General features: G+C 34.6%; 2 protein-coding genes across 4 annotated transcripts; one reads left to right on the top strand and one right to left on the bottom strand.

Annotated features, from left to right (window-relative positions):
* Window positions 1-2,460: 2,460 nt before the first annotated feature.
* LOC106152638 (RCC1 domain-containing protein 1) lies at window positions 2,461-5,352 on the bottom strand. 2 transcript variants are annotated; one of them, XM_086999314.1, is made up of 6 exons: window positions 5,187-5,352; window positions 4,844-5,059; window positions 3,905-4,058; window positions 3,451-3,572; window positions 3,032-3,295; window positions 2,461-2,805 (listed from the first exon to the last, which is right to left on the bottom strand). In XM_086999314.1, the coding sequence occupies exons 1-6, from the start codon at window positions 5,350-5,352 to the stop codon at window positions 2,624-2,626; spliced, it is 1,104 nt and encodes a 367-aa protein (XP_086855440.1). In that variant the 3' UTR covers window positions 2,461-2,623. The 2 variants fall into 2 exon arrangements, with proteins under 2 accessions (XP_086855440.1, XP_013381758.3); XM_013526304.3 differs by having other exon boundaries at window positions 3,905-4,061.
* Window positions 5,353-5,455: 103 nt separating this feature from the next.
* Window positions 5,456-13,942, top strand: LOC106152637 (26S proteasome non-ATPase regulatory subunit 4). 2 transcript variants are annotated; one of them, XM_013526302.2, is made up of 11 exons: window positions 5,456-5,619; window positions 6,195-6,335; window positions 6,622-6,733; window positions 6,923-7,009; window positions 7,183-7,251; window positions 7,646-7,707; window positions 7,955-8,114; window positions 12,417-12,513; window positions 12,655-12,810; window positions 13,001-13,065; window positions 13,409-13,942. In XM_013526302.2, exons 1-11 carry the CDS (start codon window positions 5,594-5,596, stop codon window positions 13,601-13,603), a joined length of 1,170 nt encoding a protein of 389 aa, XP_013381756.1. In that variant the 5' UTR covers window positions 5,456-5,593; the 3' UTR covers window positions 13,604-13,942. The 2 variants fall into 2 exon arrangements, with proteins under 2 accessions (XP_013381756.1, XP_013381757.1); XM_013526303.2 differs by having other exon boundaries at window positions 13,004-13,065.
* Window positions 13,943-14,319: the final 377 nt, after the last annotated feature.

Below are 14,319 nucleotides of genomic sequence, written 5' to 3' on the forward strand. Positions count from 1 at the left end.
GTAGCTGAAACCTGAAAGCTATACTCGGGGTGAGAAACGTCTCGAAGGGAAGGCAGTTGGTTATTGCTTAAAAATATTCATATGCAGCGGTTATTGCTTTAAAGATCTTCATCGAGAGGGGGTATTCAAAATTTCTTCAACGGTGGGAAAGTGACATTTGCAAGATGCCTCATGCAGTGTTAATCAACGGCGGACTTTCCCAGCCGTTGGGCTTCAGAACTTGCAAGTTCAGCCAGCGATCTCCGCGTTCTATTCTACCTCACCATGACACCGGGGCTTTTGTGACTCTGTATAAAAACGTACCAGAGAGATTTCTTCCAGATGGAGTAAAAAATGACAAGAAAAGAAAACACATTAAAAACCAGAAAGACCTCGATGATGTTTTGCAACTCATTCAACAGCTTCGACTGCCTTCGCGTAATTTCTCCGGAATGAGATTGAGACTCTATGACCAGTCTGCATTTTTAAGGCGAAGTGCAGATCGGCTGTGTTTTACGCCTCCAAGAGCAGATCCCCCTCCGGTTGATCGCGGAACCAAAGTTTCGAGCGAAGAAATCCAGGTTATCACCAACCGTCTGTCTACATATGACCCTGCCAAAGTACCCGAGTCCAAGGGTTACCAAACGGAGAGCCCGGGGCTTCCTGAAATTCCCAGAAAAGTTTTAAGTGATGAAGAAATCATGCAAGTAATAACGCGCCTTACGCAGTTCGATCCGCTCAGATATCCGCCAGAATCAAAAGCAGTGATTCCGCCGCTAGCGACGTCGCATGAAATGAGAAAATTACCAGTTCTGACAGCAGAAGAAGTGGATCGTATAGTGCAAAGACTCTGCGTTTATGATTCAACACGATGGCCTCCCGAATCTAAAATCAACCTGCCGCCCCAGCGCCCGTCCCCAGAACAACTCAAAGTGCAGACAAAAGCTGTGAAAGATTCCGATTTACAGTTTATATTAGACAGACTTGGCAATTACAATGCCAAACGTTGGCCACCAGATTCTCGCGGTGAACTAAGGGACCCGCCTAAACCAAAACCAAAGATCAGCAAGGAGATAACAGACCAGGCTAAGGAAATCATGGACCGTTTGGTGAAATATGACAGCACCCGCTGGCCACCAGAGTCCAAAGGGACGAAGGTAGCGCAAGAGTGAAATATCCGAACTGTTTGTATAACGTGGTGCTACATATAATAGCTGTCTGTTCTACGAAACCAGCCGCCTACGGGGGTTGGGATGGGACAAACGTAAGGCGTCATAAATACATGTACAAAGAAATTTGCCTAATGTAAGTAGGCCCATGTTTATTGCCTGGGCTACTCTGGACCAAGTGGAAAAGGTACAACTGCCTGCTCTGTACACACGTGTTTAATAGATTTTCACCGAGACTGGAGTTGCTGTCAATGCGACTAAAAAAACCACAAATACTTAGTTAACGTTGTATTCGAGTTGTACGTGCAGCTTGTTTTTTGTTTGAAATACACTCGAAAAAAATATACATGGAATTAGGGTAGACTTGTCACGTGTCGCATTTCTCTTTAACCTATTATCAAAGACCGTAGGCTCGTGTTCACGTTATAGTTACGAAGTACAAATTACGTTTTAAATTCCACATCACCATTCATGAACTCAGATTGGTAGTTTTGGGACATGATATTTATCACTGCGTTTTGTGCAAATTCCACAAATGCTTCCATGTGCCTTGGACAGCACGAACAGTCCACGCCTTCAATAGCAAACCTGTATAAAAAGACAATGGTTTAAATAGCCATCACATTTTAAATAATGCGTATTTTTGTTGGTTTTACATAAAAATATATTTTAATAGTCTTGACTTATTTTAGTTCAGTTGATATTTCTTATTCATCGCGTTAAAATGTCATTTTTTAAGTACACGAGGAATTGTCAAACGAAACGAGTACCTGACAAAACTTTGAAAGTAATGCACTTATCATAGGTAGCGAAACAGCCGATAGTGCGATTTCTAGTCGTAGCACGACGTGACTAGAAAGGCTATATGATTTTTTCCTAAATTTTCATCTTCCATGTACAAACATCATTGTAACTGGAAAAATCCAGGGACTGGTCTCTGTGTTAGTCATCAATGTATTTCTACGGAAACACACGGAAACTAAACACGCCCAAACATCAAAAGCTTTTGACTAGTTGCTCGTGTTTCATTTTGCGGGAATGATTGTGCCAATGACGCAATCTGAGTGGTATTTCTATCTTGGCCAATTTTTCATTTGAGTAAACAAAAGTAGTCATAATAGGTTTAGTATCATGTTAAATGTGGATATTCTATAAATACTATGAAGAATGATACTCTTTATTATATCACGTGAAAGTCTGGATCCAAAATAATGAAAATCTACGAAATGCAGGTATTCATAAAATACAAGTACATTGCGCAAAAAAAAAAACAAAAAAAAAAAAAAAAAAAAAAAAAAAAACGATGGTACTGTACATCGGTAGAATGACATCGTCTTTATTTCCATCTTCTCATAAACAAACACATTCTTGATCTAAAAAATATGCAAACTTTGTCCGATATTATCAATTCTAAAGAAAACACAGAGACATTTTTAAACACTCACTGAAAACACTTATATTAATACATGAAGTACTTAATCGGAAGCAGCATCACATGCAGTTATAACAGTTGACCAAAATTTACACTCCACGTCCAGCACCTTTAACTGTTTGTCTGAGAAAAACTGCACGAGGCACGGTTGGTCCCTTGATATTGTGTTCCCATGACAAAGCTGTCCATATTCATTCCAACCCCATGTCAGGAGTCTTCCAGCATCTGGAGTTGTTCACATGACAATTAGTACTACTTGAAATCTCTCCTCACAAAAATGTTTATACAGGCAACTACAGTGTAACAATGAAAGTCGTCTACCACATTGAAAAAATTAACTATGCATGTTTTGTCACAAATTTATCTTTAAATCATTTGCAGATGATTCACAAAAATAAAAATAGGTGTGCTATGAAATGTTTCACATTTCTACCAAAAAATATTTCCCTACCTGTTAATACTGCTGTATGTCTAGCCCCACAGCTCACTTTCACTATCATAGGTTCCTTGGGAAAATCCATCAAAAAAGGCAATGACTGTACATTAATTTCTAGCATCTGAGTCTCGGAACCCTCACAGTAACTTTTCCTATCTTCAGTATGTGACTTCATAGTACGATTTTCTTCTGCTCCTTTGTTCAGATTTGCTATATTTTTACATGGTAATCCCAACTGGCCTGCCTCATTCCAGCCCCAGATGTAGACATCTCCAATGACTGTATAAAAAACCGCATCATATCATGGCCATGCTACTTACTGACAAACAAACCAATAAAAATAAACCTTTATTGGAAATTACATATTTGCAGAGGTGTAAATATGCTTGCAATTCACCATTCAAAGTTGTATAAAGAAAAAGAAATCAAATTACCACTAACAACAGCAGAATGCCAGCCACCTGCAGAAACACTAAGAATATTTACACCACCAAGAGCCTCCACAAAGGTTGGTTGTTTTACCATCTCGTTGCCACCATGTCCTAGTTGGCCACGGCTACAATGATTATCACATTTATTTATTCATGATAAAAAATATTTCTTATCACATAGTCATTGCAAATTTTATACAGAATTGCAAAATGGACAAATGATATATCTTGCACTGATTCAAAAGCAACATTTGAATATATTACAAGACATGCTATCTGAACCAATTCTGTACAAATTTGACCACCAAAGAATTTAGAAAATTGAACTTTTCCCCCTCATTATTTCAGTATTGTGATTAAATAAATTTTGAGTACATAAACTGTAGTAAAAACCACATTTTCTTTAGTGATTTAAGTGTGGGTGTAGCTCACTATCATGTAAACCAATGATAAATACCTTCCTCCTCCAAATGTTAGAACTTCCCCACTGTTCGTTAGAAGAATCACATGTTCCTTTCCACAGCTGACAGCCAAAATTTTATGTGCTGACAAACGCAATGGTACAAACAAAGGATTGCACTTCAGATCTTGGATTACACAAACTTCCCCGGCTTCTAGAAAACATTTGATGTGTTCTATTTACAAAGACGATGACAGTCTCTTTCCCATGAAAACATAGTCATAACTGTATGCAAAATGATTTCTTTAAGGATGCACTTAAAATCAAAATTTTGCCACAAAACCCTAACCAAATGCCACCATAATATAGTTTCAAATAGTGTAACTTAGAGAAATCATAAAGGACATAATTTCATATTTCCCCCCAAAAATGATACATGTATTTGAATGGATATCTTCCATTTTCTTTTTGTGCTGTAAATATCCCTTAGCAGTCTTATTTGAATAAGTACGTAATTGTGTGCACAGCTATACATCTATACACGGGAGTGAGAGTGATAATTATGCAAAGAGCATGCAGTACTTAGTCATCTGGCAGATCTTGATGAACTGGAAGGGCAGATAAGTATGTCAATTTAGGACCAAAAATTGAAGAAGGTGCAGTTTTAAAGTTTTTTTTTTTTTTTGACTGAATGAGAGATTAATTTGGTTTATGACTTGGCATGTCAACTTTATTTTAGTCATATAAGAAACTAATAGGAGTGGTTCTTAAGCATTTCTGGAAATCCACGTTCACTTTATGTGTGACTTAAAATAATGACTTCATGCACACTTGAAAATAACCCATTTTATCCACTTATAATAGATTTAATCTAAATTGAAGATACATTTTTTTCTTAAAATCATCAGTAAATGATAAAAATAGATAATAAGCCCCATGAAACATTTTCATATTGCACTGTTGCATGATATAGGCATTAAAACACTTCTAGTGTACCTGTCAATGAAATGGTGTATTGTTCACCACAAGCAATCTCTTTCGCTGAACATTGAGGCAACTCTTCTAATCCCTGCTTTCTTAACTGGTAACATTTGCTATTTTCTGTCAGAACAAAAGTTTGTCTTACAGATGCTTCTATGTGTTTTACTTTCTCTTGACACAGGATTTCCTGGACATTTTGGCGAAAACCTCTTATACTGATGCACCTGGAATCTGAAAGCCATAAGATTAGTTCAAATTCTATTTACAAAACAAAAATCGCCAAAACTTAACAAGTCATGATAAGTCAGACGTACTTTCAAAGTTCAGTAACTGCTCTTGACATTAATTAAAACCAGACCTTTTATAATGAAAAGTTTATCCCATCCTATAAATATTTTGTCCTTTGTACTGTCGTCTGCTAGAAGGGCAACACTGATTTTCTTCGGTGATGGTATTGCAATTTTGTCCTCATCTTTGTTTATTTGTCCAAAAGTATTGTGTCCACAGTAGAAGATAACTTTCATTAGTCAATTAAATGAACATGTGTTCCATTTCGATATATAGATCTAAATATGAACGTTTTACTGGACAGTCTGAAAACCAAAACGGTCGTCTCTCGTCTCCTCCATTACACAGGAAATGAGTGAGAGGAAGTGAAAACATTGCTCTTTACTCATTGGTGAAATTATAGTTATTTGACCAATCGTGTATCGCATAGATGAAAAGTGCAGCAATCTGCAAATTGATATCCGGTAAAACGGCAAGATGGTGCTGGAAAGTACTATGGTGTGGTAAGTTTTGCTAAAATTATTCACCTTTGTAAATGCCGTAGTGTTTCCTTTTTAGGTGACAATAAAATAAAGTATTTTTATGATTATGAGAGAAAACAACATGTACACTGATGAAGTACTTTTAGCTTGAGTAATGTGTAAAGTTTGGCCGACTTGTGATGACATGACAATTACCAAGATTTTTCGATGGTTGATATTGCCTTGTAAAATAACACAAAAGCTATTAAGTTAATTGCCAAACTAATTTATTTGGATTACAGAAACTATACTCGAAGGCCCTATATAAATGAATTTAAAAGCAATTTAAAATAAAAGACTTTAGGGTGGGGGAGTACTCAAAAAGTAGCGCTCTTTCTTTGTAGACTTTCTTTGTATGGATATTTAACAGTTCTTTGAATAAAAAAATGTAAGACACCATGCAGTTTACGCCAAGCAGCTAATGGTCCATTGACAAGTGTATGTTTTAATAAAGATGTAAATGCAAGTCTTACAAGTGCAATATAAAATTTCACGATTAAGCAATTAAGCATATATATTTAAATGTGTGTAGTTATATTTAATTTTTCTTTTTCCAGTGTTGACAACAGTGATTTCATGAGAAATGGAGACTTCATTCCAACACGTATGCAGGCCCAGCAGGATGCTGTCAACCTTGTGTGTCATTCCAAAACCAGGTCAAATCCTGAGAACAATGTTGGTTTGCTTTCAATGGCAACGTAAGTGCTTTTATTATCTAATGTTAAATTGATATTCTCCCTTTATATGATGATATATGATTCATGTTTATGTCAACATCATGATTTTCAAAACCTACCAGTGTTGGACAGGTTGTTTTTTATGGATATTCAACAGTCAAATGTTTATATACATTTATAACCTTAAAAATAGTAGTTTTTGAAAACTGTTTACTTTAGAATCTCTGATGGTCTTTTTCTGTCCAAATTGCTGCAAGGCACAAATCTTTTGTGAAATATTTGCTTTAACCTCTGTTTTTGATTTTAGCTGTGAAGTTTTGTTGACCCTTACATCTGATGTTGGTCGTGTGATGACTAAGATGCATCACATACAACCCAAAGGGGATATTCGCTTCGTAAATGCTGTTAGAATAGCTCATGTAAGTTGTTGCTTTTTTCACTTTTTTCAAACAAATTGAAAGTCAAATTCATTCTTTGTATATTTGCCATTCCATTGTGCATGATTGCACAGAATTTTTTGATTGACTCTCTGCATTTCACTCCTGTCCTTAAAAGTTGCTAAATTTGTATTTGTTTATATTCAGATTTTATTTTTGTGATTATTTTAGCTGGCTTTGAAGCACAGACAAGGAAAAAACCATAGGATGAGAATAGTTGCCTTTGTTGGAAGCCCTATTGAAGAAGATGAGAAGGAGGTTTGTATATATTTCTTGAAACTCATTGGTAATAAGTTATATTTGTCTTTTTTATATAAGTTCATAACATAAGTTCATATTAAGATTTGGTAAGGTTTTCATCCACCCGAGAAATTTAATGAGAAATTTGTGCAATGGGAGATTTTATTATTTTCTTTTATCATTTCTTTTAGCTTGTCAAACTTGCAAAAAGACTCAAAAAGGAAAAAGTCAATGTGGATATTGTAAATTTTGGAGAAGAGGTAGGGTAGCTTTCAGACAGGATAAGCACTTTTTTGTTTATATTTTAAGACATTCTTTGAAAGCATGATCCCAGCTGTGCATTAATGCAATACATTTGTATGTTATAGATTTTTTCCCCTGTATGAGCCTACATGTGTGATCTCATATTAAATGTTGTATTTTAATCTTTTTATTTTTTGCTTTAAAATAAAATATAAAAGTTATTTGTATATGGTGTGTTTGATATGTAATGTAATTATAAAGCTTCCTTTAAAGAATTGCCCCCTTATGCTTCTAAGTGCTTGTTTTGAAGAGATATTCCATTATTAGATTATATTAAAAGAATTCTGATTGACACATAAATGTCTTTGTCATTTGATCTGATGTATCTTTAAATGGTTGTATATTTTTCAGAATACCAACACAGAAAAGCTTATCAATGTAGTAAACACAATAAATGGAAAAGATGGAACTGGGTAAGTTTTTATGATGCTGTTTTGTATTTTTTTAATGTGCTGTCTTGTAGGGAACTGATTTAAGATAATTGCTTCTACTTGTAGTGTTTAAGAAATTTATATTTTGTCATGAGAATAGTATTTAAAAACATTAAAATTTAAAAGTTGTATTGGTACATATGTTTTATCCATGAAATTCATGCATTTTTCACTTCATTTGCATTTCTCATACAGGATAACCCAAACTGTCTTTGTAATATTTTTTCAGCTCTCACCTAGTGACTGTACCAGCGGGCCCAAACCTGTCTGATGCACTTTTAAGCTCCCCAATTATCAGAGGAGAAGATGGAACGGGACCTGTTCCAGGGATAGGATCAGGTGGATTTGAATTTGGTGTTGATCCCAATGAAGACCCAGAACTGGCTTTGGTGAGTAATATGTCAATTTTATTTAAATTGTTGTTGTATGTGAATATGTTTGTTCATTATTTACGTAACCAAAATGGCTTTAGACAAAGAAAGGGAACAATTGGTTAAATTCTGGCAATTAGCCACCTTCTAGAAGGGCTCAAGCAAGGAAGCTACCTGCAGTCGTAACCTTTGTTGATTTCTGGAAGGCCTTCGACGGCATCCATAGAGTGAAAATGTGTAGGATTTTGTCAGCCTGTGGTATCCCTGAGAAGATTGCCTCAGCCATCAGCAATATGTACCCTGTACAACACCACCAGAGCCAAGATCATATCACCAGATGGGGAGACAGATGTCTTTGATATCCAGGCAGGAGTGTTACATGATGACACACTTACTCCTTTTCTATTCATCAAAGTTCTAGCCTACTGTCTCCACCAAGCCTTACCAGAGGACAAAGCTCAGGCATCGATTTACCATCTCACCAAGGCAGTATAGAAAAATTGGTAAGCACCATAACTGACTTTGGATTTGCTGATGACTTGGCTCTACTTTCTGATATAGTGGAACAAGGACAGGAACTTCTGTTGGCCTTGGAAAGAGAGGATGCAAAGATTGGGGTTTAGATCAACGCCAAAAAAAAACAAAAAACAAACAAACAAACAGTACATGAGTTTTTACCAGTCAACTGATGTACCAGTGTCTACCTTGAATGGCAGCAAATTACATCAAGTGCAAATATAATTGTATATGGATAGCATCAACAAGTCAGGACATTCTTGTCAGGAAAGGGCTAGCCTGGACATCCATCAACAAACTACAAAAGATCTGTAAATCTTTCTCGACAACTTAAAATTTATATATTCCAAACATTGGTTGAGCCAGTACTTCTTTACAGTTCTGAAACATGAATGCCAAAAGTCACCTCTAAAATAAGAAACGGCAGATTGAAGGCTGCCAGCCATTTTTATCGTCACACAGAAGCAGCAGCAAATAGATTTCTGCTCTGGGTACCCACACACGGCTCTTTGGACTCACCAAACAAAACTTATTTCCAGGTCCTCCTTGCAGACACTGGCTTGGAGCATGTTTAAAATAAATGAGCTTGTCAGTATCATGGAGGACTGTAGGGTCTGGAAATCTATTTATGCTGTCGTCTAATTAATGATGTTGATGGTCGACTGCTGTTGTTATGAGTGATTGATTTGTAAATGTTCATTATTTTTAACAGAAAAGAATGGAAACTAATGGTTTCTAAAAAGGAGTATGTAATCAATAGTCATGAATTGATAAATGTGTCCTTCATGACAGTGAAATGGGTCATTGAGAGATGTGCCTCATGTTTTTCTCATCATTTAACTGTTAGGACAGATGTGGTTCACCTCTAATTTTCAGTTTTTAAGCTAATTTTGAAATGTACATATAATTCAGTAATGTTTATTTTTATCATGTGCACTAATTCATTTTGTTTTTGATTATATTGGAAACTTTTTACTTGTTTGTTTCTGTACTGTTTTAGTCACATAGCTTTTAGTTAGAATTGCTTCAGTTGTGATTGCAGATCTAATTTGTTTCCATATTCTCTGTTGCAATGGAAATAAATTGCATAAGTTGGGAGAGTCCACTGTGTTGAAAGAGTTTGTTTGGGTACAAGTGAACTAGGTTCAGTTGCAGGTGAAATGATTTACCTGTTTTTGCTTTGGTGTTTATGCTTCACTTGTGTGCATTATATAATAACAGGTAGAAGTACAGCATTCTGCATTCTATTCTGGGGTCCATATTTAATGAGTATTAATAACATTCATTATTTGTGGCAATAATATCATGCTACAGTAGTTCACTTTGAGTGTTATAATTTACTGAAATAATAGTAAAATAATTGAAAGGAGTGTCTTGGAAGCCAGCTGTTGGTAAATATCTTTAATTAGATTTAAAACAATAATAATAGAAAGAAAGGTTCCATTTTTGATGTGCCAGCTAAAGTGCATTGAGGTAAAGCTGAGTCTGAGTTTTGCAGTTAAAGAATTTGATTTGAACAGTAAAGATGTTGTGTCCAAAAAAAAAAAAAAATAAATAAAAAAAATAAAAAAATAATAATAAAATGATGTTATTACTTTTTGTGGTGTAACAGCATTAGTAAATGTAGTTTCACAAGAAGTGTATTAAAGGTGAGAGTGACCTACTAAATTTTCAGGAATGGACAAATAGAGCAAGCTGTCTAGACAATGACTTTGTTGTGAAATGAGAATTGGGCCAAGTTGTGTGAGTCATAAGATGTGAACTATTAAAGTTGCCAAGTACTTTAAAGGTGCACATATCTGGGTCATTTTTCAGTTCAGGGCAATGGCTTGTATGTACTGTATGTGGTGTTTCATTTCCAGTTCAAAAACACAAGATAACATTAAATATGTTTTAATATTAGTAATGGAAATCGTGTATATTTTCCTAAACCAATAATCCTTAAATTTAAGAACATTCAGATCTATAAACATTCCTTTAATGAGAGATACCCAAACTATCATGCCCTCCCTGCCCAACACGCACACTAATGTGCGCGTGTGTGCGCACACACACACATACACACACACACACACACCGATGAACTTAAGTAATTCAAAATATTTCGATTGGTGAAACACTTAGAAGAAAGTTAAAAGTTAGAAGAAGTAATCTTTTTTTTTCATGTAAAATATATGTTCTTCTTTAGTCGCACATACTTTCAAAGATCACTTGAATTTAATGAGAGAAAAACAGTTTAAAATCTTTGATGAGACTTACAAAAATAATTTGAGTTAAGCTGTAGTGCAACTTGGTGAATATTATGCAAGTTTTTGAACATGTTATAGAAGACATAAGCTACAAGGTAAATACCAATATGAATAATATGCCAGTTTGTATCAACAATGAAACTAGACCTCATGGTAACTGACCTTTAATTCAGTAACATACATCGTGAATATCTATAAGACCCCAGAACATTTTGCATTATAGTATAAATTGAATGAAAGCATTGACTAAATCCAGGTCGTGACCCTGTCTCACTTGAATAACTTTGTTTTCATTGCAGTTTTATTTTAAGACATATGACATATTTATGACCTTATGTGGATTAGTCTGTTAGGTTTAAGTCTAATTATGTGTGGAGAATTGTTTTGTTTAAATACCGATAATGTTTTAAAATGTTTCAGAGATTAGAATATTGTACTGGTCTGCATTTGTATCAACATCTATTTTAAAGCATTGGACATTGAATAATGTTCAGGATTCTAGACAATTTCCAGACAAGTATTTATTGCATAACCACAAAACTAAAAGGATAAGCAAGGTTAATGTCTGAGATTGACTTAGATGTTGTTGTCCTTCACCTTGGTAGTAGAATGCACGGGTTCACGAGAGTGCATAACTATGAACTCTTCCAGATTACACAAGAAAAACCAGAATGAAATCCGCCTATTGCATGTTCTTTAACTTGGACTCATCCATATGGGAAAACATCTTTTTCTTCTGTAATAAATAGGTGATACTTGATTTTAACTTTTCAGACAATCATGAAAGTTTGGGACTTTATTTAAGATATTTAGTGCTTCAAATGTTTAAAAAAAAATGAAATAAAATAAAATTTTAAATACCAATTCTGTATGTTTCTTTATATATTCTGATCTCTTTGTCTGCCCATGCCAGGGATGTCTGATACATGATCATACATCTGTTGTTCACTCTAACACTGCCAAACCATGTGTTTGTTTCACTTAAAAAAATTTTTTTTTGCTTTTTTTTTTTGTAGAAATGCAGCTTCTGTGCAAAATTGGCATTATTAGATTAATAATATTACAAAAGTTATTATTAATGCATGTTTATATTAAAAGGGAGCAATACGAATTCCATTTTTCTGTGAAATATTAATATCTGTATATTAGCTAGCTTTACTGCCTAGTTGACATTGTGCATTGACACATGCAAACAGAAAATGCTGAAAAAAGTTTTAACATGCCTTTTTCTGAGCTTGAAAAAGAATCACTTCATGCTGTTTAATTGACAAAAATAACTTGTAAATACTCTTGGTCACATTGAAAGAGGTAAATTACGAAAAGTATGCAATATATTATTGATTCAGTTTGTTAAGCTGATAAGTATTTTTATTATTCAAATATGTCATTGATACTTTGTAATTAATAATTTATCAATTTCAGGATTTTTTATGATCATATTTGAAGATTATATTTTTGGTTTTATGTTTATTGCTAGCAAAAAAGGCAACAAAAAATCTGAAAATTGTAAAATCTTATGTTAATTACTATTGAATAGAAGCAATGATTTTTCTAGGCACTCCGTGTGTCTATGGAAGAGCAGCGTGCAAGACAGGAAGATGAAGCTCGAAAAACTGTTGCGGAGACTGCATCAGAAAGTGGGGCAGGCACAGGTAATTTGATGAATAATGTTTTGAAGAACATTGTTTTTCTTATCACTCATTGTATTGGATTCGTTGGTAATTGCCACAATAATTATTCATCTTTCCCTCTGCTGAATTTGTTATTTTGAGAATTTTTTTTTTGACTTCTAGCAACCAGTGAAGAGACCCTTCTTCAGCAGGCTCTTGCTATGTCTATGGGACAAGAAGAAGGAACTATGTCTGAAACTCCTCGTGATTTTGATCCCTCTGGGATGAGTGAAGAAGAGCAGATTGCTATGGCAATGGCAATGTCACTGCAAGGCTCAGGTATTGTTCCTTCAGCTGTTTTTTTATTCCTACCTTTATAAAATTTGATGAAAAAGAATTCCAGTATTACTTCGCTTTAGAGATTTTGGAAATTGACTTTTATGAAATGACCAATGACGTCCTGTGAATCCATTTTCAAGGGAATGCCACTGTAATATATTTATGATGTTTAATATATGTATCTCTGTAGCAGAGACAACACCAATCCCCATGGAGACTGATGATGGAACTGGTGCCACCTCGGAGCAAAAAGATGTAAGTACATGCTAATTTTTTTTATTTTTGTTAAATGTTGATTCAGTCAGGATCTAACCATCTTTTGTTGATTTCTAGTCCAATTCATTCTTTTAGCATTAAACATCATGTTTAAATGAAATTTTGTTCTGTGTTTTTTTTGCATAATTGTACCATAAATATATTATTTGTTAAGATAAATAATATAAATAAGACAACGAAAAGGAACAAATATTTGCATGATATATGTTATGAGGAGAATATTTACCATGTTAACTTTATCATTTGACATGAATGATCACTACACAGTATAAAAGAAAAAGACAACAGAATGGCATGAAAAAACAAATGTCATCTTTTACAGAAAAAGCCAGAAGATGAAGATTATTCAGAGGTAATGAATGACCCAGAATTCCTTCAGAATGTCCTGGAAAACTTGCCTGGTGTGGATCCTCAGAGTGAAGCTATCAGGTCTGCAGTAGGTTCATTAACCAAAAAAGGCGAAGATACAAAAGGGGAGAAAAAGGATGAATCTGGGGATAAAGGGGACAAGAAGTGATGATGGCCTTACAAATGCCCTAGTTCTCTCACCAGATTGACATTTTGTATTTAACCAACTGGATCTTTTCATGAATGTAATTGAAAAAAAAAGGGAAGCGTTTCTACCAACATTCTGTTTCTGTTAAAAGTATAGCAGAGTTTTCAGTTTGTTTGTATATTAAAAGTGCAGTTACATAATATCAGGTAATAAAGAGTGACAAGTTTGTGACTGAAAGTGAAATGGACTCTCTTACTGATAGAAAACTGAAGTAGGTTGTTCACTTCATGTTTATTTTTCTTTATAGTTAAACATGCATGATCTTAGAGGAAATAAAGATGCAAACATGCAGTTAAAGTACTTAACTCTTCCCTGTTCATTTCTTGTAAATTTTCACATTATTAAAAGGATAACAACTGTTTATTTTGGCTAAAAAATGAATTTCCTGGGGTTACCGGCAATTTTTCCATACTTACCAATGGTTAATGAATCCATTTCTACATTCAAATAATTTCATGTACATAAGTACTTGCTTTAAGGTAATATGCGCATTTGAAAATGCCCCGTCTCACTTTTCTCCTGCAAAGCTTCCCAATTCAGAAACACCCTTAATGAAAAAATATTTGAAGCATAACTTGTCATTTTTTTCTCAGCATTCGCACTGCAAGTGACATCTAGCAACTTCATATATTACATGTATAATTGCCACGATACAAAACGCCACGCAATATTCATGT

Source organism: Lingula anatina, chromosome 1 (assembly GCF_051362555.1).
Source record: "Lingula anatina isolate TDL-2025a chromosome 1, LinAna3.0, whole genome shotgun sequence".
In the NCBI taxonomy this organism is placed as follows: Eukaryota; Metazoa; Brachiopoda; class Lingulata; order Lingulida; family Lingulidae; genus Lingula; species Lingula anatina.